The sequence below is a fragment of the Podospora pseudoanserina genome, chromosome 3 (assembly GCF_035222485.1).
Source record: "Podospora pseudoanserina strain CBS 124.78 chromosome 3, whole genome shotgun sequence".
NCBI classification, from domain to species: Eukaryota; Fungi; Ascomycota; class Sordariomycetes; order Sordariales; family Podosporaceae; genus Podospora; species Podospora pseudoanserina.
The window spans coordinates 3,024,339-3,046,234 of NC_085922.1; the positions used below are offsets into that span (position 1 = coordinate 3,024,339).

The 21,896-nt window shown below is 53.0% G+C and overlaps 10 protein-coding genes across 10 annotated transcripts; 5 read left to right on the plus strand and 5 right to left on the minus strand.

The window, feature by feature from the left end:
* Positions 1-770: 770 nt before the first annotated feature.
* On the plus strand, positions 771-1,991 carry QC764_308630 (uncharacterized protein; the record flags this gene model as incomplete). Its single annotated transcript, XM_062945972.1, has 1 exon — positions 771-1,991. The coding sequence occupies one exon, from the start codon at positions 771-773 to the stop codon at positions 1,989-1,991; it is 1,221 nt and encodes a 406-aa protein (XP_062802017.1).
* Positions 1,992-2,802: 811 nt separating this feature from the next.
* ATE1 (Arginyl-tRNA--protein transferase 1) lies at positions 2,803-6,941 on the minus strand. The gene is made up of 5 exons (XM_062945973.1): positions 6,469-6,941; positions 5,983-6,413; positions 4,775-5,852; positions 4,258-4,323; positions 2,803-4,156 (listed from the first exon to the last, which is right to left on the minus strand). The coding sequence occupies exons 3-5, from the start codon at positions 4,848-4,850 to the stop codon at positions 2,859-2,861; spliced, it is 1,440 nt and encodes a 479-aa protein (XP_062802018.1). The 5' UTR covers positions 4,851-5,852; positions 5,983-6,413; positions 6,469-6,941; the 3' UTR covers positions 2,803-2,858.
* QC764_308650 (uncharacterized protein) lies at positions 6,553-8,573 on the plus strand (the record flags this gene model as incomplete). The annotated part of the gene is made up of 2 exons (XM_062945974.1): positions 6,553-8,012; positions 8,134-8,573. Exons 1-2 carry the CDS (start codon positions 7,955-7,957, stop codon positions 8,571-8,573), a joined length of 498 nt encoding a protein of 165 aa, XP_062802019.1. The 5' UTR covers positions 6,553-7,954.
* A 902-nt stretch (positions 8,574-9,475) lies between these two features.
* On the plus strand, positions 9,476-12,095 carry QC764_308655 (uncharacterized protein; the record flags this gene model as incomplete). The annotated part of the gene is made up of 3 exons (XM_062945975.1): positions 9,476-9,775; positions 9,833-10,237; positions 10,295-12,095. 3 exons carry the CDS (start codon positions 9,476-9,478, stop codon positions 10,958-10,960), a joined length of 1,371 nt encoding a protein of 456 aa, XP_062802020.1. The 3' UTR covers positions 10,961-12,095.
* QC764_308660 (uncharacterized protein) lies at positions 11,470-11,703 on the minus strand (the record flags this gene model as incomplete). Its single annotated transcript, XM_062945976.1, has 1 exon — positions 11,470-11,703. One exon carries the CDS (start codon positions 11,701-11,703, stop codon positions 11,470-11,472), a length of 234 nt encoding a protein of 77 aa, XP_062802021.1.
* Positions 12,096-12,175: 80 nt separating the features above from the next.
* Positions 12,176-14,599, plus strand: MRPS5 (28S ribosomal protein S5, mitochondrial). Its single transcript, XM_062945977.1, has 2 exons — positions 12,176-14,180; positions 14,242-14,599. The coding sequence occupies exons 1-2, from the start codon at positions 13,022-13,024 to the stop codon at positions 14,460-14,462; spliced, it is 1,380 nt and encodes a 459-aa protein (XP_062802022.1). The 5' UTR covers positions 12,176-13,021; the 3' UTR covers positions 14,463-14,599.
* A 17-nt stretch (positions 14,600-14,616) lies between these two features.
* Positions 14,617-16,621, minus strand: QC764_308680 (uncharacterized protein). The gene is made up of 3 exons (XM_062945978.1): positions 15,996-16,621; positions 15,005-15,880; positions 14,617-14,929 (listed from the first exon to the last, which is right to left on the minus strand). The coding sequence occupies exons 2-3, from the start codon at positions 15,116-15,118 to the stop codon at positions 14,696-14,698; spliced, it is 348 nt and encodes a 115-aa protein (XP_062802023.1). The 5' UTR covers positions 15,119-15,880; positions 15,996-16,621; the 3' UTR covers positions 14,617-14,695.
* A 253-nt stretch (positions 16,622-16,874) lies between these two features.
* Positions 16,875-18,647, minus strand: wos2 (p23 chaperone protein wos2). Its single transcript, XM_062945979.1, has 5 exons — positions 18,309-18,647; positions 18,188-18,223; positions 17,575-17,967; positions 17,487-17,504; positions 16,875-17,343 (listed from the first exon to the last, which is right to left on the minus strand). Exons 2-5 carry the CDS (start codon positions 18,210-18,212, stop codon positions 17,165-17,167), a joined length of 615 nt encoding a protein of 204 aa, XP_062802024.1. The 5' UTR covers positions 18,213-18,223; positions 18,309-18,647; the 3' UTR covers positions 16,875-17,164.
* A 123-nt stretch (positions 18,648-18,770) lies between these two features.
* VPS24 (Vacuolar protein-sorting-associated protein 24) lies at positions 18,771-20,494 on the plus strand. The gene is made up of 2 exons (XM_062945980.1): positions 18,771-19,419; positions 19,514-20,494. The coding sequence occupies exons 1-2, from the start codon at positions 19,372-19,374 to the stop codon at positions 20,174-20,176; spliced, it is 711 nt and encodes a 236-aa protein (XP_062802025.1). The 5' UTR covers positions 18,771-19,371; the 3' UTR covers positions 20,177-20,494.
* Positions 20,457-21,520, minus strand: YRA1_1 (RNA-binding RNA annealing protein; the record flags this gene model as incomplete). The annotated part of the gene is made up of 3 exons (XM_062940468.1): positions 20,457-21,120; positions 21,177-21,341; positions 21,404-21,520. The coding sequence occupies 3 exons, from the start codon at positions 21,518-21,520 to the stop codon at positions 20,791-20,793; spliced, it is 612 nt and encodes a 203-aa protein (XP_062802026.1). The 3' UTR covers positions 20,457-20,790.
* Between the last annotated feature and the right edge of the window lie 376 nt (positions 21,521-21,896).

A 21,896-nucleotide genomic window follows, 5' to 3' on the forward strand; every position in this document is an offset into this window, starting at 1 on the left:
GTAACTCGTGAAACGATTAGATTCACTACATCGGACGAAGAAAGAAAGAAAATTCAATGCCGCAGAGGCTCTTCCCTGTGAAAGATCAATTCACCTGTTCAGAGTTTGGCGAGGTGAGGGGAGAAGCGTCAAGACAGTTAAGTTGGTTTCAAGGAGAGCACCGCGCTGGCTGCACTCAAGGCAGCAACCGCGGGGCAGAGTTCCAACCTCCCAGCCACTGCGAGGCTTGACAAACAACACAGCAGCAACACTCTCAGCCTTGCTTGTAGTAGGGACCCGAACAGCTGTGAATCACAACAAAATGATTCTTCTATATATTCAGTTCTATCACGATCATGATTTCTCTCTCGTCTCTTCTTTTAGTTGTCACATTGTATGGCGTCAGCCCCAAAGGCTCAAAAGTCCACCACTGACAAGATGAAGCTTTGAGGCCTGAGACACATGGTCAATGCTCCATTGAGGCGCTGATAGGCTTGCATCACCAAAGCCATCTGAATAACTCTATCAGAACCTGGAACACATGTTCACGTCCAAGGCCAAGCCTCAGGTATAAGTCGACTTCCTTTGTAGGAGGCACACTGTGGAGTTCGAGCCGCCACCCGCCGCACAGCTGTCAACCCGTCAAAGTCTTGGCAGCACAGTGACCACATCCAACCTCATGCAAGGGTATCACTGTCATCTCATCTCACTCATCTCACTCACATCTCACCTCCCAGAGCCTCACTCACCAACACCAGTCTCACAAGCCCCCTCACCAAACCAAAGTCATCATGGCCTGGGACTCCAAAACCACCACCCGCCGCCGCCAAAGCAGCGCAGCCTCCCGAACTCGTGACATCGCCATCCACGCCAGAAACCAATCCCGCCAACCCGCCCAACCCCTATCCGACCACGTCGCCGATCCTTTCCTGGCCGACTTCCTCTCCCCCACCTTCGACCCAGCGACCTACCTAAACAACACCCTCCCCCAACTCCAAACCTCCCGCTCTCCCCCCAACCAACCCCCCCCAAACTCCCTCCCCCTCTCCGACCTCTCCATCACCACCCAGTCCTCCCTCTCCCAACTGTCCGCCCACACAACCCGCCTAACCACCATCTTAACCCAACTAACCGACGAAATAATCCGTTCCGGCTCCCGCCTAGCCTACGAGGTCGAAGTCCTCCGAGGCGAGACAATCTCCCTAACCGAAACCCTCACCGAAACCCTCGACTCGCCAATTTCAAAGTTTATCCCCGGAGGAGGCATAAAATCCATCCTCCACCCATCATCTTCCGAATCCAACCCTGCCCCCACCACCATTACCAGCAGATCCCGCGCTTTATCCTCCCTCCCCCCTCCCCCTCCTCCTCCCTTGGAAACCCCCCCCATCCCGGACCCGGAATACATCTCCCAACTCCGCACCCTCTCCCTCGTCCGCTCCCGCCTGGCAGAAACGCAGGCAACCTTTGGCTCTGCCATGTCCTTTGTTTTTCCCCCGTCGGAAACCTCTGTTTCTTCCTCTTTTTTGTCGGTATCTGCTCCTGACACGGGCGCGCTTTCTACTGAGGAGAAGGGGCAGCAAGTCCTGAAGGAACTGAGGCAAGAGATTTTGGATTTGCTAGATAATAAGGAGGATCCTATCAAGGGGGTTGAGGACGCAGCGAAAAGGGTGGAGGAGCTGAAGGATTTGTGTCAGGTTTGGAAGGGGACCGCGGAGGAGAGGGGACGACAGAAATTTGTGGAGGGGTTGGCTAGGCTTGTGGGGGAGAGGCATGAACGGCTTGTGAGGGAGGTGACTGGGCAAGGGCATAGGAGGGGGGAGAGTAATGGGGGGAGTGGGAATAATGGGAGGTTACAACAGCAACAGGAGGGGGAGAATAAAGAGGGCGATAATAAGGGAGCAGCAGCTGCAGGGCAAGGAGGTAGTGGTAATACTGCTGCTGCTGGGGGCGGAGGGTATGGTGGGTATGGGCTTATTAGTCAGTTGCAGAAGTTGAGGGGGGGGATATAAGAAGGAGGTCTTTGTTTTTGTTGGAAAGAGTTGCTATGATAGCTGTGTCAAGTTCTCTTGTAGTATGGCGGGCGGGTCATAAATGCTATGTTGGCAGTATCGGACTAGGGTCGTGGTCAAGTGTATAAGAAGGCTGTCAAAGTGGCAAATGATTCGGAACTCCATAATGAATTTAATCAGAGGAACCAAGATATGAGTTGTGGAATGAAAAATAACAAAAGATTGTTCATCAACCCAGACACTGCAAAGTGTTGAATCAGTAAGGCATTGATACCAGTGCTACATGTCAAGTCATCTTAGATCCCCCATCCCGCAGTGCTAGAGTTTTTAACCAACATGCAATTTCAACCTTCTCAAGCCGCCACGATCTTTCCAACCGCCTTCACTGCTCAGGGTGCATTTCGCTAGTATTATTGCCCACAACGCAATCGGGTACACTTCCCGCTCACTGAATATGTGTCGCGTGCCCACGCTCGAGTCTCGTGGAAAGATCTTCAAGTCTATATCTACCTGACTTTATGTATATGTAGACCCCCCTCCCCCCAAAGTCGACTTACAAGAGCGAGTGAAACCTCCTGTAACATATCCGCTGCCAATTTCACACAATCCCTATTCTCAACGCTATCATCCATCGCTACCAGAGAAAAAATCCAAAAAAAATCTGCAGGCACCTGCGGGTTCTTCCTAAAACAGGGACTACTTCCCCGCATAACCCCCCATCAGACTCTCCCTCCTCATCCTCATCAGGCCCTCCCCCTGGGTACCCATCATCCCACAATTTTTTTTTCGCTTGGGCCTAGGTCTTGGAGGAGGCAGACCCCAAAGCACCCTCCATTTTTTCCACGCAGTATGAATCCAGCCAGGATTCTAGCTCAGTCTGTTAGCTTTCTTTCGGAAGTCAATGCAAATTTCCCCCATGAGGTCCGGCCCAATCGCCGCCACCAGCTCTGCTATCCTTGACTTGAGCCTCCCGTGTTGGCTAATCTCCTCCGAGTCCCAGATGACCAGCTCGGATGCCTCGATGAACCGGTCATGTTGGTCGGACTTGAGTAGGAGACCACCCATGTCTACCTCTTCCATTTCGGCCAGTGATGGGATACCGGGCATATCGCTTGTGAGGAGGAAACCTTCTTCTTCGTCGTCTTCGTCCTCAGAGGGTTTGACGTTTAGGGCGTCGTTTTCCTGTTGAGTCCCCCCGTCCTCGTCGTTGTTGTTGGCCTCTTCGTCATCAAGAACACCGTCACCGTTCATTAACTGCTGCTGCCGCCTTCTCTCCCTCGACAAAGAAACATAATGGTGCTTGTCATACAGCGCCAACATCTCCTCGTCCAGTGGATCCCATTGCAGAGTCTCCGGATCAAGAACATATTGAGGTCGATAGTCAATCTTGTATCTCATTTTGGCGCAGGTGTGGACATAGTAGCCGGGATACCACCACCGATAGCCTGCTTCACGAGCTAAAGCAATCTCTCTCATCGCCCCGAGCTTTCCTGGGTTGAGAAAATGGATCGACTCATGGTACATGAAGTACACCGCACTGACGGCGTTAGGTAAGAGATCCAAAACACCCACGGCGACAAGCTCGCCGTCGATCCGATAGCATTGATGGTAACTGCCCAACTTGCGCTCAGTCCCGTCCGCCCCCACTATGGCGCCACGGGTCAAAGGTGAGTCGCATAAGAACCTTCTAAATCCCACGCGAGATATCTTGAGGGGTGGTTCACGATGCACGATGCGCTGGTAGTTCTCGAATACCTTGTACTTTTCGTCGGTGAATGCATCGGGCTCTAGCGTGACCGAGAACTCGTGGGATGGCGCCGGTGGGGGTCCTTTGAGATACTTGGCTTCAGACTCATGAACCTTGCTGACTAGGTCAAAATCATTTTTTTCCTTCCTCGCTTGCTCGCGTGACCGTGGGTACAGCCGCGCCGCGTCTCTCGCATAGGTATCTCCGAGGATGTGGCGGTTGAAGCGGTTGAGAGCCTGTCGTTGGTCCTTGGTAGGCTTATACTCGGCCGAGTCTAGGCGGAGGGTGTAATGCGGACAACATGAATTCTTCTGGTTTGGTCGGTAGAGCAACGTCCCCGACCGACGCCAAAACCTATCCACCAGCTTTTGATAAAAGGCGGGCTCTAAAGACCTTGAGACCGCATAATATGACCATCCTATAGAGAGTACCACTGTTAGATGCTGCCAGCTAGGATCAAATGTCGAAAATCGAAAGCATACAGGGCAAAAAAGGGTCCAATAGTAAAAGGGGTATTACGTTGTTTGTCTGGCTGACCATTTGAACTGGCACGACAATATCCACACTCGGAAGAGTTACTGTACCCTACAATATTCGGTGGTCAGCAACATCACTGGTACCTTCAAGGTATCAAAGCCTAAGAAAAGAACACCAAGAGGCAAAGGCAGGGAAGGTGTGCCAAGTATATGGGCTTGCCCTGACCGAAGTCAATGTGGGAGAGCAACCAAACAGTGATCTCGACGTAATCTCGCCACGAGTGCGCTTGTATCTCTGACACAAGGAAACGAAGGAGACCGTGTATACTGCAGGCGTGTGTGTGGGATAACCCCAACAGAACAGAGAGGCTGACAAGTGACAAGAAACACAATGTTGAGACTGTTGATGGTTGAACATGACATACGACCACCCGCCTTGTACAGAATGCGGGAGGAGATCGCGTGGGCAAGGCGAGATAGCCAACGGTAGTGCCTAGTTGATGCACATGGCCCAGATGGTTGGATGAGGAGCATTGAAAGCTGAGGAAAAAGCAACTCACCGATTGGATAGATGTATGACAGTGGTGCTGCTGCAGCATCGTCAGGGGTCTGCAGGTATGGCCTGGTCCCTGCCATTCTGTTGCCTTGCCCTGTTACCGCAGTTGACACGAACAGCTGGTCAAGACAGCGTGGGGCCGGGCCGTACTACCTACTACCCACACGCCGGAGTCGGGCAGGGGCCTAGGGTCGGGTGCCTGTGGAAGAAGGTTGTGTGGTGGACGGAACTTGACGGAACGAGATGTCTCGTCAGGAAAGGCGGCAAGGTGCCAGATCCGCCGTGGTATGTCCAGTTTCCGTCGATATCAAGGGCTGGTTGATCAAGCCGGATCCAATCAGGTCTGTGGTGACGGGGTGATGGCTTAGGGCCAAGAGGGGATTGGAAGCTTCGAGCGGACGGGTCTTGATTGAAGGTGTTCGGCAGCGGTTGAGAGACACCAAAATACCCGAGCACTGTCTCCAGGAAAAGACCCAGCTAGGTGGACTGCCAGTGTCTCGTACGGCGGCGGTGCTGAGAACCCGAACGCAGAGGGGCCGTCAAGGAGGACCCCACAGTGTGACGGTCAAATGTCGCGTTTGGGGATGGGTGGGAGCAGGAAATGATAATCAATGGGAAAGGAGGTTGGCGGCCAAGAGTTGTCATGTGTACATCTGACTGTGATAGGCTGCCCACAACCCGGAAAGTTGTTTGGAGCTGCTGGTGAGGTGTTGTGAGGCTGGGAAAGAGAGAGGCAGAAGCAGAAGCCTGTTCGTGAACGACGGGACTGAGATGCGCGATGGTGTGACCCCCACTCCAACTGTGCAAACTGGTGCCCCGCACCAGTCAAATATGCAGTGCTCATTGCTGGCTGATCCAGGGGGTTTGACACGGGATGGGAAAGTGGGTGTAATTCGAGAAGACTCCAAATGATCGGTAGATGGATATTGTTGCTCTCTATTTTGTTCAAGACCATCGTCCAGTACGAGCAATAGAGGCTCGTGACAGCTCACGACACCGAAAAGACGGAGATGTGGGGAGCGGGCTGATCGATCTGTCGTCACCACGGATAACACAGAAGCTTGTCTCCGATATGGTCCGTGCTGCTTGCTACCTTAGTAATCAGCTCAACATCCAGGGTAACAGTGATGACTTTCTTCAACAGAGGCTGAACTACACTCTTCAAACATGTTTCACCGCCTGGAACAATGAAATTTGCAGGATTTGATTCACCCGCTCGGCTCCCATCCACTAGTCTTCGACACTCGGCATCTCAGGTGACGTTGGCATGGAGAGTACGAAGTATATGTGGACCACAGACGGTGTTCCGTCGGCAGTGGCAGTCAAGCCACGATGAACCAGACAGAACCAAGCCTGACTCGGTGAATTCATGTCCCAGGTTTCGGTTTCTTGTGTTGGAAGCGTTGCAACACAGATGGAAACCCCCACACAAGAGAGGTTCCATAGCCCGTCTTTGTTCCTCGTGAAGTACCCTCCAATTCTCTCTTCTTTCGGCACGGAAGTCTTGGGAAAAATATACCGGGGAACCAAACCCGAACACTGGGAAGCGGAACCGTGGCGTCAAACCCCCTGTCTGACCGCCCAGTAACAGCTAGGGAGTCCCGAACAGAGGTGCCATGCCAGTGTTGCCAGTCGCCAGATACCTGGAGGTAGAGTGAGGTGGTGGCATCTGTAAGCGGGAGGTGGACAAGTACCTACTACCTCTACCCCACGCGACCGGGAGCTTTTTCATTGCTACATAGGTACTCGGCCAAAACTGGCAAAATCTTAGTTGCTCTTCTTGTTGGAGCTTCCTTTCTCCTCATTGTGCTCTACCTCTTCCCCATGGCTTTTTCATCACGCCAAGCTCCGCGATGCCCCTCGCCGCCAGGAGGTGTGGAGAATCCGGAACCCTGGGGAAGCAGAAAAGAGAGATGGAGGCTTGAGTGCTATGTGAACTGCCCCCATGCTACGGCAGCACACACACCACATGAGGGCCAAAGAAGTAGAGGTTGCAGGGGACCTCTCGATGGCTCGGCTTGTCCCAACCCAAAGAGACTTTTTCTGTTCTCCCCCATGGGGCCATAGCCATGTACCTGTACGAATGATGTACGCCGTAAAGCATAAAAGCCAACTCTATCCCGCTGCAAAAGCTGCCCCTCCTTCTTTTTGATCTGGGGGCACAAACGGTGTGCCCACCAGCAAGAGTCCAGAGCTACCTCCCTGATTGAGAGTTTGAGACTGCTTGTGCTTTGGCTGGCAACATTACCCTGCAGGTGCTCGCTCATCCACGTAGCAACAACCGTATTTTTATTTTATTTTCGTTCCCCCTCCCCCTTTCGAGTGCCCTGACCTGCGGGTGTGGTCCAGGCCTATCGACCTGATTCCTTCAGCTGTCGTTGTTGTGTGGGCGACCGCCTTTCAAAGGGCCAGCTGGACTCCGTTGCCGGCCGCCGAGCGCGTTCGCGTAAAGTGCCAAAAGCCAAAAAGTTCTTCTCCGACGCCAACGTCGCGCAACTCCAACGCCCCCTTGTCGGCCACGAACCACAACCTCCGACTGCTCTCCCGAAGCTTTTCGCCTTCGTGGTAGAGCTTCACACTCTCTTCCGCCTCCCAGAGCGCCACCGAGCTTCTCTTGCTGCAGCAGAACACCTGTTCGTAACACAAGAGTAGCGGAGGGACCAGAACTGCCCGTGGACCAGGACCGAGAACTGCGCCGCACCTCTCTCGCTCATCAAACCTCCCACTCGCTCATTCACTTGCCTTGCTCCTGCTCGCAAGGCGAGCTTTGACAGGGGACCATATTCACTTGGTGCTTGCTCTCTCCAGACGTGAATTGAGCTTCACCAGCCCATTCATTCCAGGCCATTCACCACTCGCCCCACAGGCCTCTCAACGTTCACTGAGACGGACATATTTAAGCCATCACCGTCTGTCACAAACCTTGGCCAGAACACCACCATCTCTGACTTCTGCCCACACCCAAGCAACTACTTCTTCTCCGACCATGCCTGCCAACAATCTTTAAGCAAGAGGCTGCACTCACTGCATCCCACAGCCCCATCACTGCGCTCGGAAAGACATCCACTCACCCCTATCACAACATACCCCGATCACCCACGTCATTTGCCGACTTGCGCTCGCATCGAGTACTTATCTGCACCCCTCAACAATCAAAACCCGCGGTTTCACAGCAGTAGTCACAATGGCCGCCAGCGGGAGCAATCGTCCCATGGAGTCGCGTACCGGGCGTGTTAAGCAGAGTAAGTCGCTTCGGCCAAGTCGTTGGGAAATGCTTGTTTCAAGGTTCCCACTGCTTATGTGGGCTTGTGTTTTTGGGAGACCTCCAAACGGACGGGTCAAACTGACTTTCTTGCCTCACAGGGTACAACAGTAAAGGCGAGCGTCTGGTGGCTGGAGTGGTCCCTCTGTCAGCCGACAAGAGCTATGTGCTCATGATTCAGTCTACTCGGCGCAAGGGTTGGGTCCTCCCCAAGGGTGGCTGGGAGCTGGACGAGGAGTGCACAGAGGCGGCTGCCCGCGAGGCTTGGGAGGAGGCTGGGATCCTGGTGACGATCGACTATGATTTGGGCGACATCGAAGAGACCAGTCCCCGCAAGAAGAACAGCTCATCCGGCAAATCCAAGCAGAAGGAGGCGGCCCTTTACCGATTTTATGAGGCGACGGTCAACAGCGAGGAGATTGAGTGGCCCGAGAAGGAGAAGCGGGAGCGCAAGTGGTTCACGTTTGTCGAAGCCTTTGAGCAACTCAAGGACCGCCCCGAGCTGCAAACCGCCTTGCAGCGTTCCACCATGAAGAGGTAGTCGCGATGCTTGGCCATATCACAAGGACGACAAGATTGCCGACCCTTGACGTGCCCAGTCGCAAAGCAAAGCGCAAAGCGGGAACTTGGGAGATAAATGGACTGGGGCTATTTCTAGTTCAGAATCGATCAAGCCGGTGTTGCTTCTTCCGGTGAAATCATCTGATATGGCAGATGTTTCGCCTTCTCTCTTTTGTCTTTTTCCATCTTGGTGTTCTTCCGTGTCCTTTTGTGAAAGGCTATTGTTTCTTCTCTAGGTCTTATCATGCGAACCTAGCTCCGGCTGATTTTGCATATGGCTCTGGGGGGGTTATGCATCTCGGAGTGGTCCTGATAGATCTGCGTGCGCGATTTGTTTTGGGGGGCCTCGGAGTCTCGTATTTCCTCATGTCAGACGAAAATTGGTGTTTTGGGTGGCCGATGTTCTCTTTCATTTCATCTTGCGAGTTTTGCTTGGTAAAAATCATTTGGACATATGGGATACAAAAACCAGGAACAAGGGGTTGGCATTTTGATATTCTGGGGATGATGGTTGCATTTCTGACCCCTACATATTTTAGAGGAGACCGTGGGGAAGACGTGGTTTTACACAAAAATGACGAGACGGGGCAATACATGTATCCTCGTCTCTTTCTTTGGCGGGTATTGTCTATTTTGCATCTAGCATATCACCTAGAAATCACCTCTGGACTGTCACCAGTGCCAGACAGCACTTTGACCAGTGCTCCTTCCCAAAGAGAATTTGGTATGGACCTGCCTGACCTGACGTTCCTTCCTTGGCACACAGCAATCAAGTGCAAAAGGGAAAGTGCCAGTCTACCTAACTTTTGAACTAACGTACCACTCACTCCTCAATCTTTTCCAGAGAGATGCTGCTGCCTAACGCTTCCCACATGGCTTGCCATGGACGATCTCCAGACAACCGAGTTTGACATTGGAAGCATTGAGGTTGCTACCATAAATTCCGACCTATCGATTGTTCTCACCAGCTCCTGCGTGCTCTCCTTACCCGCAATCTGGGACCACGTTCCAGACGCCATCGAGCTATATAAAGCCTCCTCTGAAGCAATTATCTGGATAGCCAAGGCAGGTGGTGATTGTCGGGTGGAATTCTCAACACTGTTGAACGGCGAACCCCTTGATGTTGCAGGCCTAGACCCTGACACTGAAGTCACAATCTCTCACTTGGCCGCTGGGTGCGGAGTAAGACCACCTACATTCCTGTCCTGTCGTCTTGTATTGGTTGCTGACATGCCTTAGATCTGGCTGGAGCTCGGTCTTGATCTTCGACTGAAACACGCGACGCATCCTGAGCTTGAACATAGCAATCCTGAGGCTGTCTACTTTCTACATCACCCAGACCTGTCCTCCAGTCTGATCGCACCGCCCGAACTACCATTTGCCAGTTTTCAAGAGTTGAAAGTAGATATCCATTACCACATCAATATGTCATACTCAACAGACGATCAAACCGAGGCCACAGAAACGACTGGGTTGCCCTTGGAGGACAGATTGGAGGAAGCCATGACACTGCTGGACATTGGGCTTCAGAAGCTGATCGGAGTCAAGAAAAGCATACCGGGGGTGAAGGTAACAAAATCCAACAATGATTTGCCTTCATTGATTGGCATTGCCCCAGCCGTATGGAACATTCCATACTTACAGGTGAGACTCTTACATCGCAATCGGTATCCCAGTGACAGCGACTAACAGCTGGCGTAGTCGATGACAGTACACGCGCAAATGATCCCTTCTCTGGCAAGAAGTATCGTCCGGCTGAAACACTCCCAGTCACCCAGTCTTCGGAGAAAGGTTGAGGGGTTGATGCCAGGTGATATTGACCCAGAGATATGGGATGTCGATGACGAAATCGAGGACGAAATCCGCAAACGCCTTTGGCTTCGATGCCAGACGGGTATTCGGTCGGATCCGATCCAAAGAATCAGCACATCTCAGACAAACGCAGATGACAATAGGCAGGAGGAAGCTCCCCAGAGACTCCTTGGTGGACCAAAGTCTGCGGAGGAGAGATGTGGTCCTCGTGAATGCGGAGAGGCCATCATCAACCCTCTCCAGTACGCTTCCACAGCGAACCAACTCGCACACTATTGCGGCATCCCAGAAGGCATTTACGATGACGATAACGACTATGATGAGGGATACGATGCTGATGACAGCCCCTTAGAGACCGATTCATTTTCACCCTACTCTTCCTCGGACATTAGAGCCCTTCATTCAGACGACTGGCAAGGCAGTTCCGAAGCTGAGTACTTCTACACAGATGGACAAGGGAATGTGGTCACCCTCCAGCAGGATAGTGATTCTACAGAACCAGAGGCCGTAGGATGGGATCGCAGCTCGAGTATTGACACCATGGACTTCGAATAATGCTCAGACGACGAACACACGACAAGGGACTGTGAAGAGGAAAGTTGAAAATATGTTATATGTACCACGAATCATGATGCCAGGTCGGTCAAAGTGACAGAACCCGGCTCTTCAAAGCCGCTACAACCTAGACACCGACCAGACCATCGCCATAGAGCTGTACCTGCCCATCAGCAGCTCACAACGACATCCCAAACCAGGGTGAGCCGACCAAGCCGCGACCGCACGTTCTTGTCCAAGCGCCCAGAACGATGATGCATCGAAATATCCCCTTTCCGGACCGGAATTCTTGCCCAACCCCTGGGGCCGAACGTACGGTCCCTGGGCCTTCCACCCATCTATCCACGCCTAGGCAGAATTCGCCCACTTTCCAGCCCTTAAGACCTTTCAGCCTCCACGATGTACTGGATGGATAGCCTGGTTTGTAGCATCGATTGCCGAGTCAAAATCGTCTGCTCCCTCCCTTTTGATGGAATGCGGTTTCCCAAGCGTCACGGTGCGCCCCAAATTTATTTCTTGGCGCCACCACCCTTCTCAGCCTGCTTCTTCTTTTTCTTGTCCTCCTTTGCCTTCTTCTGTTCAGGCTTCATGGTGGCGTAGTGGATGTACCAGATGAGGACGCACTGGAGGATGATAGTGACGAGAACGATGAGAAGGATGGTGAAGAGGATGGGCTGGTCGTTGAGGACGGCGACGGCTTCTGGCGTGGCGCCAATGCTGGAGAACCAATCGAATTGACCCATTGTGATTATGTGTGGTGGTTATATAAATGGTATGTGGTGGCGCGTAAATGGAATATGCTATCGGGGGATATCGCAAAGATGGCTTGATGTCTCGGACGGATGAAGAAGGTAGTGTGATTAAAGAGGCGCTGCCTGCTCGCCGAAATAGAATAATTAAATGTACAGGTCAAAAATGAACGTGTTGAAGATTATGGGTTTGAAGTGAGAATATCTCGCGATGTTTTGGAGGAGGAGAGGAGGCAAAAAGGAAAGGATGGGCGCGTGGAGTGGGTGAGTGGGCAAGGGGGAAGATTATAGGATAAAACCTCAGACGTCACAATCAAAAAGCGGTGCAATTGGTTTAAAAGGGCGACGTTCTCGGCGGATGGCCACATGGTCTTCAGCAGGCGGCAAAAAGGGGGCTTGGGGGGTCGTTTCAGGTCTGCGACAGAGCGAAGAAAGTCGCACGATGGGGGGATGGGGGATTAGGTAAGCTTGGTTGGGTGGTGATTGGTTGGTGGTGGGGGGGGAGCATCGTGGATGGTGCTTTGGGTTGGGCCGTGCTGATGGGTGGTGGATGGGTGCACTGTTGGGAATGTGAGGAACGGGAGATCTTCTTCTGCGGGTGTTTTATGAGGTCGTTTTGCAGGTTGATGAATGGGAAGGGAAGATGAGTGCAAAAGGGGATCACATGACCCGACACGTGATGACCCCAGATCTCGGATCTGCCAAGAATTTGGACACTGTTTAAGCCTGAAAAGTTGGGAATGAACAAAACCCCGGCTTGTCCCGCTCGTTGCAAAAGGTGGGATGTTCGAAAACGCCCGGACCAATTTCCAATTGGAAAGAAGCTTGGACCCAAAAAAATTGTTGGACGTTCGGTTGCTCGTTCGTCTGTTTCGAGAGGTGTGTGAGTGAGCGAGCGAGCGAGCGAGCTTCTTCCCGGCCGATAATTTCAAGACTTTTTCTAAACAGTCGGCAGTTGAACCTTTTCGGGTGTAATTCAAAAGGGGGAACCTACAGACGACGCCAGAGTTACAGTAGCGACCGCCGAAGCTCTCTCCCTCCGGGGACAGCGACATCCTTTCCCACCCCGCCGTAAACCACCCCCCCGCCGTGGGACATACACATATAACGACGGAAGCTATGAGTGTGGCAGCTCGCCCAGCAGCCAGGAGGCTCGCCTCCTCGTTTGGCTTCCTCTCGACGACAGCCCCGACGACAACCACTTCCACAACCTCGTCCTCGTCCTCTCGAACACCACCACAATCCCGCCCCTTCTCCTCCCCCCCGCCCCCAAGCCCGTAAGCACCGCTTCCGCAGCATCACCGCCCACGAAATGGGCCTCATCAAAAAGAACCCCGCCGCCGTCCCAGACGAGGAAATAGAAAAGCTCCGCGCCAAGTCCCGATTCCGCCCCCTCACCTCCCGCGACCTGGGCGTGCCCGAAAAACGCGACCCCCTGGCCTCCCAGGAGAGCCTCGACGAGTTCACGGCGGAAACCTTCACAAAGTATACCCCCGCCGAAAAAGCCGAGCTCGCCAGGATGTACACCCCCGAGCAAATTGCCGCCCTCGAGGCCGGCGAAGCGACCATCAACCCGAGGGATCTCACCATTCAGGGGAGGCTGAGAACCGACATCTACCGCATGCCGTATATTGACGACTTTGCCGAGCACCAGCCCATTATCGACAAGCGCCCCCCGGCCTCCCGCAGCAGGAAGATCTCCCCCCCCGACCCGAACGCGAGGTTCATGAACACGGATGAGTTTGTTAGTGATTTGATCCAGTGGGCGGACAAGTTTCGTGTTGGGGAGCCGACGGGGACGTTGAGGAGACTGGAGGACTTTGTTCCGGAGGAGTGGAAAAAGGTCAAGGAGGGACAGTGGCCTGGGGAGGTGAGGGATGATGCTCACAAGGAGTTTAAAAAGTATCTGCAGGAGGAGATCAACAAGGCGGCCAAGCAGCAGGAGAATGGGGGGGTTGTGAGCGGTGGGCCGACGGATGCGGATGTGCTGAGCTATATCATTGAGCGGTCGGTCATGACGGACAAGAATATCCAGACTCAAAGCTCGCTCGCGCTGGCGTTGCCGGATAAGGTGCCTGGTGTGGCGGGGTTGTACAAGGCGGCGGTTGACCCGGCGGATGAGGGGTTGGACGAGACGGGTATCTACCAGGATTTGAAGAGGAGGAGCGGGATGAGTGTGCAGGAGATTCTGGCACTGCAGTGCAAGACGTTGGTGGTGAATTATGTGAGCAACCAGACGAGGATGGGCAAGATTCAGAGCACGGTCACGATTGTGGTTGCGGGCAACGGGGACGGGTGGGTGGGGTTGGGGTATGCGAAGAGCCAGGAGCCGATGGTGGCGGCCACGAAGGCGAGGTTGGACGCCATCAGCAAGATGAGGCCGGTGAGGAGGTATGAGAATAGGACGATTTTTGGGAACGTGGAGGCCAAGGTTTCGGGGACGGTGGTGAAGTTGTTTGCTAGGCCGCCTGGTATTTTTTTTTCCCTTTGACCCTCGGAGTTGCGGTGATGCTGACGAGAAATAAAAAACAGGGTTCGGTCTGAGAGTCCAGCACCGCATTTTCGAAATCTGCCGCGCGGCGGGTATTTATGATCTGTCGGCTCGCGTCCCCCGGTCTCGCAACCCGATGAACACGGTCAAGGCCACGTTTGAGGCGCTGTTTAACCAAAAGGACCCCGAGGAGATCGCCATGGGACGGGGGAGGAAGCTGGTGGATGTGAGAAAGGTGTATTATGGCGGTGCTACTCAGTAAATCTTGAAACAAAACTTCTCCTGTGCATATAAAAGAACTTTAGAGGGGGGGGTGGTAGTGTGTAAGAAAAGGATGGTAGATATTGTACAATTGTATAAAAACATGTTTGATTCAAGTAAAGGAAATGTAAAAGGAAGGGTGGTGTGAAGCGGTTGTTGTATTGGGTATCATATCTTTTGCTTTTCTTGCTCATATCTTTCCTTCTGTGATTTGTTATGTCTATATGACTTTTCTCACTCATCATCATCATCATCATCATCATCATAGTGATCCCCCTCCTGATGTTGTTGTTGTTGTTGTTGCTGATCACCCCCGCCGCCCCAGCCCATCTCCTGCTGCAGAACAATGCTGTAGACACTTGCTTTTAGGAGGGTGAACACCAACGAGGTCTTGCGCTCGAGCTCGCGGAGGCCGTCGAGGATTTCGACTGTGGGGTTGGAGGCTAGGGTGTCGAGGAGGGAGGCGAGCTGTGGGGTGGAGAGGGGTGTTAGATTTTGACGATGATGATGGTGAAAGGGAAACGAAAGGAGGGAAGGGACAACCTTTTTCATGTTATCTGCCAACCGCTCATATTCCTCGAGGACTTCTTGCTCTGTTGGGGTGAGTTCTGGGGGGGAGCCGGGGTGGAGGGCGGAGGTGGGGCGGGGGATGTCCATTCTGCTTGCTTTGTAATTTCTGAGTTGGGTAGGTATGTGGTTGTGAAGGTGAAGGCAAGTGGTAAGTAGTGAGAGTATTGTCGTGAGTTGATGAGATATGGCGGTCGTAATAATTGAAGAATGAGAGAAGTGACGCGCGTGGGGTCAAGCTTGAGAGGTGTGAGGTGAAGTTGGTGTAATTAAGTGGGGCGAGGGGTGTGTTCAATACGGTTATTTACAGCTTTACGTGGGATGGGCGGTATATTAAGTTGTTTCAGGGGGTTTGTTGACCATGTCTCTTCACGTTGACTTCCATCAAGATGGTGTTAAAGAGACCGGTTCAGAATCATTGAGCTGAGTTCATAAGTAAGAAACCGCCTCTGTCAAAGAAGAGCGATACACCCTCCGGATCCGAGGGCGATGAAAATGCGACAAACAAAACCCAAACACAAAAGAAAGCCTATCCACCATATAGTCTTCCAAATCCAACTTCCGTCGGACGATGTCATTTCTTCTTCATATCCTTCCTCTTACTCTTATCACCGCCACCCTTCTTGTTCCCACCACCACCCTTCCCCTTGGTGCCATCCTTAAGCGGATCACTCCACGTCTCATCACTTCCCCAAGCTGTCATGCTGGCCCCTTGGCTAGAGTAATACGCCGCGTCCGCAGCCGTGAAGGCGTCGTCTTCTTCTCCTCTGCTGTTGGTGTTATCGCCGTATGACATCTTTGTACTTTTGCTCGCTGTCGGAGGCGGCGCTGTTGACGATTCGTCTCTCAAAACTAAACCGATTGTGAGCTAGTGATATAACAACATTGTAAATGGGTAGGTAAAAGCGTTTGCTTGCCTATATCTTGCAACAAGATCATGGACAGAACAAAGAGCCGGGCTGCCAACCTTTTCTCTCCTTCTGGTAAGAAGCCAAAATCCCACAGTGGCCTTCTCTCCTGCCAGAATATTTTGGTCAATTTGAGGCTACCTACGCCCAGCTAGCAAGACTCACCATTCGCGCTATTAGGTCAAAGAAAAAAAATAAGTAGACGAGCGCTGACTGCGAGTTTGTGAAGCCAGGCTAATAGATCCTCTAGTGTTGCAAATATCTCACCATTTCCCCCTCACTTGTATACCATTCAACCCCTCATCAGCCACCACCAGCCGCTTGGTGATACCCTCAGTCCTCTACACAAACCGGTGATGACATACCCCCGTGGTTCTTTCCCATGGTGTCCCTCCCAGAACCCGGAGTACTCTCCGTCACCGTCGCAGCCAGTCAAACAGAGTCCTTTCTTGTGTCACGAGCTTGTCCAAGGAGTGCTAACCCTCTAGATAAGCGTCGGTGATGTGTGTGTCGGCCATTGGTTTCCTCCCCTGTACTCTGAAATTGCAACAGTTGATGGCTTGCAAGAAAAGCGATGGGAATGCTCCGGAGGCTAAGAGAAAAGTTGCTGTTGAAGAGAATAGACCGCGAGGTGAGAGGACGGACAGCCCGGCATAGTTGGGAGCCTCAGCTGAAAGGGCATGCACTTGTACAACTCTAGATGGGACGCATGACCTGCCTCCCCAACGCCATTGATGTATCAGCATCACCTGACAGCTATATTCCTGGAATGGCTCTTCGGGAACTGGCGATTAGTGATTCATGCCATTTTCTTTCCTAGGAATCTTCCGGGCGCATTGCAAACATCCATGGTCGCAAAGCCGTTTACGGTATTCCCTGTCCAAGGAACTTGCAGCTGAGACACACCAATCGGGCTTCAAGAGACACCAGACCGATCAAAAAAACATTTACCCAAAACAGGGCAAAACTTGCGTGTATATGCGTCAGTAGAAAAGTAGCTTCAATTCGCCCAGAGAGCCTTGAACAGCCCTCGAAATACCTAACCAGATTGCTCTGCTGCCTATGAGATCGAACGGTGGGTCCAATGATTTCGGCTAATGCTGATGCTTGTTTATCCCAGGTAACCAGTTCGTAGCTTCGCCCTTCCATACCGGACGTCAGCTATCCCTGTGGTCTATGTCTGACCCAAGACGCGCTGAAGTGTCGTTTCGTCGCCGGCTTCACAGACTTAAGCAACCTCCTTGCCATCGTCCGCCTTGGGGGCGTCCTTCTTGGCGGCCTCCTCCTCTTCACCCTCGAGAGGAGGCATGTCGTCGTCCGATTCCTCCTCGTCATCGCCCTCGGGCATACCAGCCCCAGCACCGAGCTTGGAGAAATCGATGCCACCGAAGTCGCCGCCAGCGCCACCTGCGAAACAATAAGTCAGCAAAATGATCATGGCCCAAGAAGTCGAAAAGCCAAGAATCCGATGGTAGAGTCGGATCAAGCCTGTCGTGTCTCGGATCCGCTTTTCCATCCGACCGCGCAATGTATTCGGCCAAGTTACGTACCCATGCCAGGCATGCCACCTATCAGACACAATGTGTTTAGCATACGCTGCAACAAGGTGTTTTGTCAGGAGTTTAGGAAGTTACTCACCCATGCCACCAAATTGCGAGAAGTCCTCCTCCTCAGCCTCGTTCTGCTCGTCCTCATCAACCCACTTGTCGAAATCGGTCTTGAGGAAGTGCATCTTTTTAGACTCCTTGAGCAGGCGAGGCCAGTACTCCTCGGTCAGCTCCTTCTTGCGCAGCTTCATCTCAACGTCGCGAGCCGTGTGGTTGATTTTGCTCGCGGTAGGGTCGATCTCGGCGTAGAACTCGAGCTCGACATGGTAGGTCTTCTTGAGGGTGTCGGAGTGACCGGTGAATGTGAGACCGGTGGGCTTCACGTCCAGCTTGATATTGGACGCTGGCACATCGGGGACGTTGATGGTGAGGTAGATAAAGTTCTTCTCGGGGTCGGCGTTGGAGGAGCGCTGCGCCCAGAGGACTGCAGATGGCGAGACATGGTCAGTCTTGTCAATTTTTGAGAGGGTTTGGATTGCGGTGAACAGGAAGGGCAGCAGTTCGCCAGACCTCAGCTGTCGCGAACCACGACCCGGGGAGGCGGAGACCGGGGGGCGTCGTTGAGCTACCAGGCCAGTGTGTTCGGTCTACCCTTTTGAAGGATTTTGCCATGGTGAGAAACAAAACTCGGATCGGCTACTTACCCTCAGGTGTTACGGTGCTGGCCATTGTGATGTGTGCTGGAGGGTGAAAAATGAGTAAACTGCCGATGGGTTGAAGTTCGTGGAGGAGGGGTAGCTTCTCAGGCGCTTAGCTAGAACTCACGTTAAGAAGAAAGTTCAAGGAACAAGGGAGAGAGATCGTTCGGGTGGAAAGTTTGATGGAGCGGTGGTATTGAGCAAAGATCGTGAATTCACTACGACTGCTGCAGAAAATTGTTTGGGAGGTGGACGTCGTTGGAGGGGAGACGCGGGTGTCTTGGTTTATTTGTGACGAGGCTGCACCTGCCTGCTTCCCTTCCCAGCCAGCCAGGGCGTTGGTGGAATTCATGAGAAGCCCAAAGATTAAGCTGCACGGGCCATCGGCAGGGCTGAGGTCACCAATTGCGGGGGACTACGGCTACGGACACGAGCGTACGATACTACTACCAAGCGATCTAGGAAGGTTGGTGACCGTTCTAGAAGCTATTTCGTCTTATGGTCTACACTATAAATATACTCTGGCCTGTACAGCCTTGTATCTTACCTCTTCGATGCGAGTTCACAGCATCAAACCCAAAAAGGTCTTGTCAAGATAGTTACACCACAGTTAGTGTCGAGTGAGGGGTAGCAGTTGGGGGAGGTCTCTATTAATGTAGGATTCATGTGCCCCTTTTACAACACATGCCGAGTGTTGCACAAGAAATCCGTAAATCTACCCAATAGGAAGGAAGATAAGCTGCTCTTACTGCATAGTTTCATCCGACGGTGAAGTGACCGAAGAGCAAAGAGATGAAAATGGCACAAGCTCCAGCTTCAGGAGAAGTCCACTGCGGGGCTCGCCTTGGCGGGCCGCTGCAGCGGGGTCGGGACAGTTCCACATCCAGGTCAGGGTTATAGCGGGGACTTTCGAGACACAGGGTTATGCACCAGTCCCTTGCAAAGTGAGGCTCCAAATCGCCAACCTGAGTCCCACCTTGGCTTCGTTCCCCAATCTGGAAACGACGTCAGCGCCCACCCGCCAACCGCGACACGTACGACGACGACGACAACGACTCAACTATCACCACCCCTTTACCCCAACTTTAGCACATCCATCGCTCACCCATAACACCGGCGGGAGGGGGGCGACACTGTCCACTCAATCCACCACCAATCTCCTCCCAACCTCAGCGCAAACCACCACCAAAATGGAAACCTTCCGCTCCCTCTTCACCAAACCCGACCCTCAAGCACAGGTATGTGTTTTATCCCTCTTATTGCCCTCCTGTCCAACCGCCCTTCCCCCATTCCCCTTCCCAGTATCTAACCCCCCCCTCCCCCCCCTCTCAGGTGCGCAAATGCAACGCCCTCCTCCGCCAAAACATCCGCCGCATCGACCGCGACATCCTCAACGCCCGCGCAATCGAAACCAAAACCAAAAACCTCATCCTCGCAGCCGACAAACGCGCCCAACGCCTCGGCCCAAACCACCAGCAAACCAAGCAAGCCCAGCGCGAAATCCGCGACTTCGCCCGCGAGCTCGTCAAGCGCCGCAAGGAGACCAACCGTCTCCACACCTTCAAAGCCCAGCTCACCTCCGTCCAAATGCAAGTCAATGAAGCATTCGCCCTCCGCAAGATAGAAGGGAGCATCAAAGCCAGCGTCGGCATCATGAAGGACGTCAACACCTTGATTCGCCTGCCCGAGCTGGCGGGGACGATGCAGGAGTTGAGTGTGGAGTTGATGAAGGCGGGGATTATAGAGGAGATGGTCGGGGATGCGCTGCCCGAGACGGAGGTGTATGAAGAAGAGGAGGAGGAGGCTGAGGAGGAGGTGGAGAAGGTGTTGGGTGAGATCTTGAAGGATAGGATGGACAAGACGGGTGCGCTGCCTAGTGCGCCGCTGCCGCAGAAGCAAAAGCAGCAGCAGCAACAGGTGGAGGAGGACGAGGAGGAGGATACAGAGGCCATGATGGACCAGATGAGGAATCGGTTGGAGGCGTTGAGGAGTTGATCTGTGGTCACAGGGCCAAGGTGGTGGAGGAGAGGGTGACAAGGCATCAAAATGCATGGAGTGTGTGCGGGTGGTGAGCTCTTGTTTTATGTCTCAACATGGGAAATGGGTTAATGTCTGGCGTTGTAGGTGTTATGGTTCATTGGCAAAGATGGCTGCTTTGCGGTCTTGTCTACATACAGTTTGTTATCCAAGTACATTTCTGGATCTGCCTGTCTTTGTGAAGTAGAATAAGAGAAACGACACAGGAACACAAGGTCGGCTGAACTACTCATATAGCCCCCAGGTTCTGTCACTCGGAGATTCATGTACCTTACGAGCGCATATTGAACAAGATGAGAGCCAACCAATTCTAGTACTGCAGGAAACAACGGCCAAAGCAAGCATTTCACAACCCCTTGCATCGGAGTAAATTCGCTAATCATGATTATACAATTAAGCCAAACACTTAAAAAGGCGGCAGTATCAATCTGTGCCTGCATGTATGCACCGCAAGGAAATCTGAGCCCTACCCATCCACCCATGCCGAACCGCCCAAATAAATATCGTATCAAGTTTCCGCTAGCAAGACCCATTAACAACCCCATGACTCCTAATCCCAAAGAATGTACTGTTTAAAGAACGTCCTCCTCCATCGCAGCATCACCACCGGCAGCTGGGGCGGCGGCAGCGTTGGCGGCGGCAGGCTCAGTGGCACCGCTGTCAAAGTAGTCAGCCATCTCAGAGTCAAGCTCCTCGGCAGTCTTCTTGGCTGGGCGGTTGTTGCGGCCCTTGCGAGGAGCCTTCTTGGCGCCAGCCTTGCCAGCAGCGGGAGCACCCTTGGCGCCATTGGCACCATGCTTGACAGTGGCGGCAGACTTGGGTTGAGCCTTGGGCTGCGCAATACGCTGAGCCAGAGTCTTGGGCTGGGGAATGAGATCGGCAGAAGCAACGATCACCTCGACCTGGAGAGAGTTAGACTGTGCTGATTGTTGCATGTCATTCCAGAGTTAAAACATACCTTGACCGGGCGATTGTCAATGAGAAGACCATTGAGAGTGGAGAAAGCTTTGCTGGCTCCATCGGCGTGGTGGAAAGTGACGTGGGCGAGACCACGGCTGACACCCCCGGGGCCGTAGGAGATCTCGACCTTCTTGACCTGACCAACAGCTTGCTGGAAGTATTCCTATCGTGGGAGATTTGGTGGTTAGCGTCAAGCAAAATGTAAGTTCGAGCATCCGTAGCGACTAGTCTCAAGTCCCAAAGACCAGCGTCCTTGAAGAGCCATCGTGTAGCGAGAGTTCGTTTCGAAAGCGTAACCAAAAATAGCGAGCAGAGCAGTGAGCAACACCCCCCAACAAGCATCACCAGCGACTGGAAGGTGTGCAAAATCCGACATCCACTGAAACCATTCGTCCGACCTCGTGCTCCCGTGCGCAGAGCCTCATCTTCGATAGATGACAGTGTATGACGTATCCCACCCATACCCCTATCCGACAGACAGGAGAAAAATATGCCTAATCCAAAGAAAAGGAACCTGCCTCGCTGGCAACTCCAGCAACCAACAGACACGAGCCCCAGCCCGATGGATTCACCCAGCTATGACTTGGGGGAGGACGTGTCGTTGTGTTTTCTACAGCTCACTGCTAAGCTCGCTCAAAACGCCATCATCAATCTGGTGACCAGCCAGACGAGATTGTGCGATATTCACCCAGCTCGGCGTGCTGTCTGATATATTGCC

Bases quoted from the DNA above. Each gene is read 5' to 3' on its own strand.
- ATE1 (XM_062945973.1), bottom strand. From the start codon at position 4,850: ATGGCAGGGACCAGGCCATACCTGCAGACCCCTGACGATGCTGCAGCA. The intron at 4,324-4,774 runs GTGAGTTGCTTT...CGAATATTGTAG, and splicing joins GTCATACATCTATCCAATCG to GGTACAGTAACTCTTCCGAG. The intron at 4,157-4,257 runs GTAATACCCCTT...TACTCTCTATAG, and splicing joins TGGTCAGCCAGACAAACAAC to GATGGTCATATTATGCGGTC.
- MRPS5 (XM_062945977.1), top strand. From the start codon at position 13,022: ATGGGCCTCATCAAAAAGAACCCCGCCGCCGTCCCAGACGAGGAAATA. The intron at 14,181-14,241 runs GTATTTTTTTTT...AATAAAAAACAG, and splicing joins GTTGTTTGCTAGGCCGCCTG to GGTTCGGTCTGAGAGTCCAG.
- VPS24 (XM_062945980.1), top strand. From the start codon at position 19,372: ATGGAAACCTTCCGCTCCCTCTTCACCAAACCCGACCCTCAAGCACAG. The intron at 19,420-19,513 runs GTATGTGTTTTA...CCCCCCTCTCAG, and splicing joins AACCCGACCCTCAAGCACAG to GTGCGCAAATGCAACGCCCT.
- wos2 (XM_062945979.1), bottom strand. From the start codon at position 18,212: ATGGCCAGCACCGTAACACCTGAGG. The intron at 17,968-18,187 runs GTAAGTAGCCGA...CGCCATCTGCAG, and splicing joins CAGCACCGTAACACCTGAGG to TCCTCTGGGCGCAGCGCTCC.
- QC764_308680 (XM_062945978.1), bottom strand. From the start codon at position 15,118: ATGGACATCCCCCGCCCCACCTCCGCCCTCCACCCCGGCTCCCCCCCA. The intron at 14,930-15,004 runs GTTGTCCCTTCC...TCCACCCCACAG, and splicing joins TGGCAGATAACATGAAAAAG to CTCGCCTCCCTCCTCGACAC.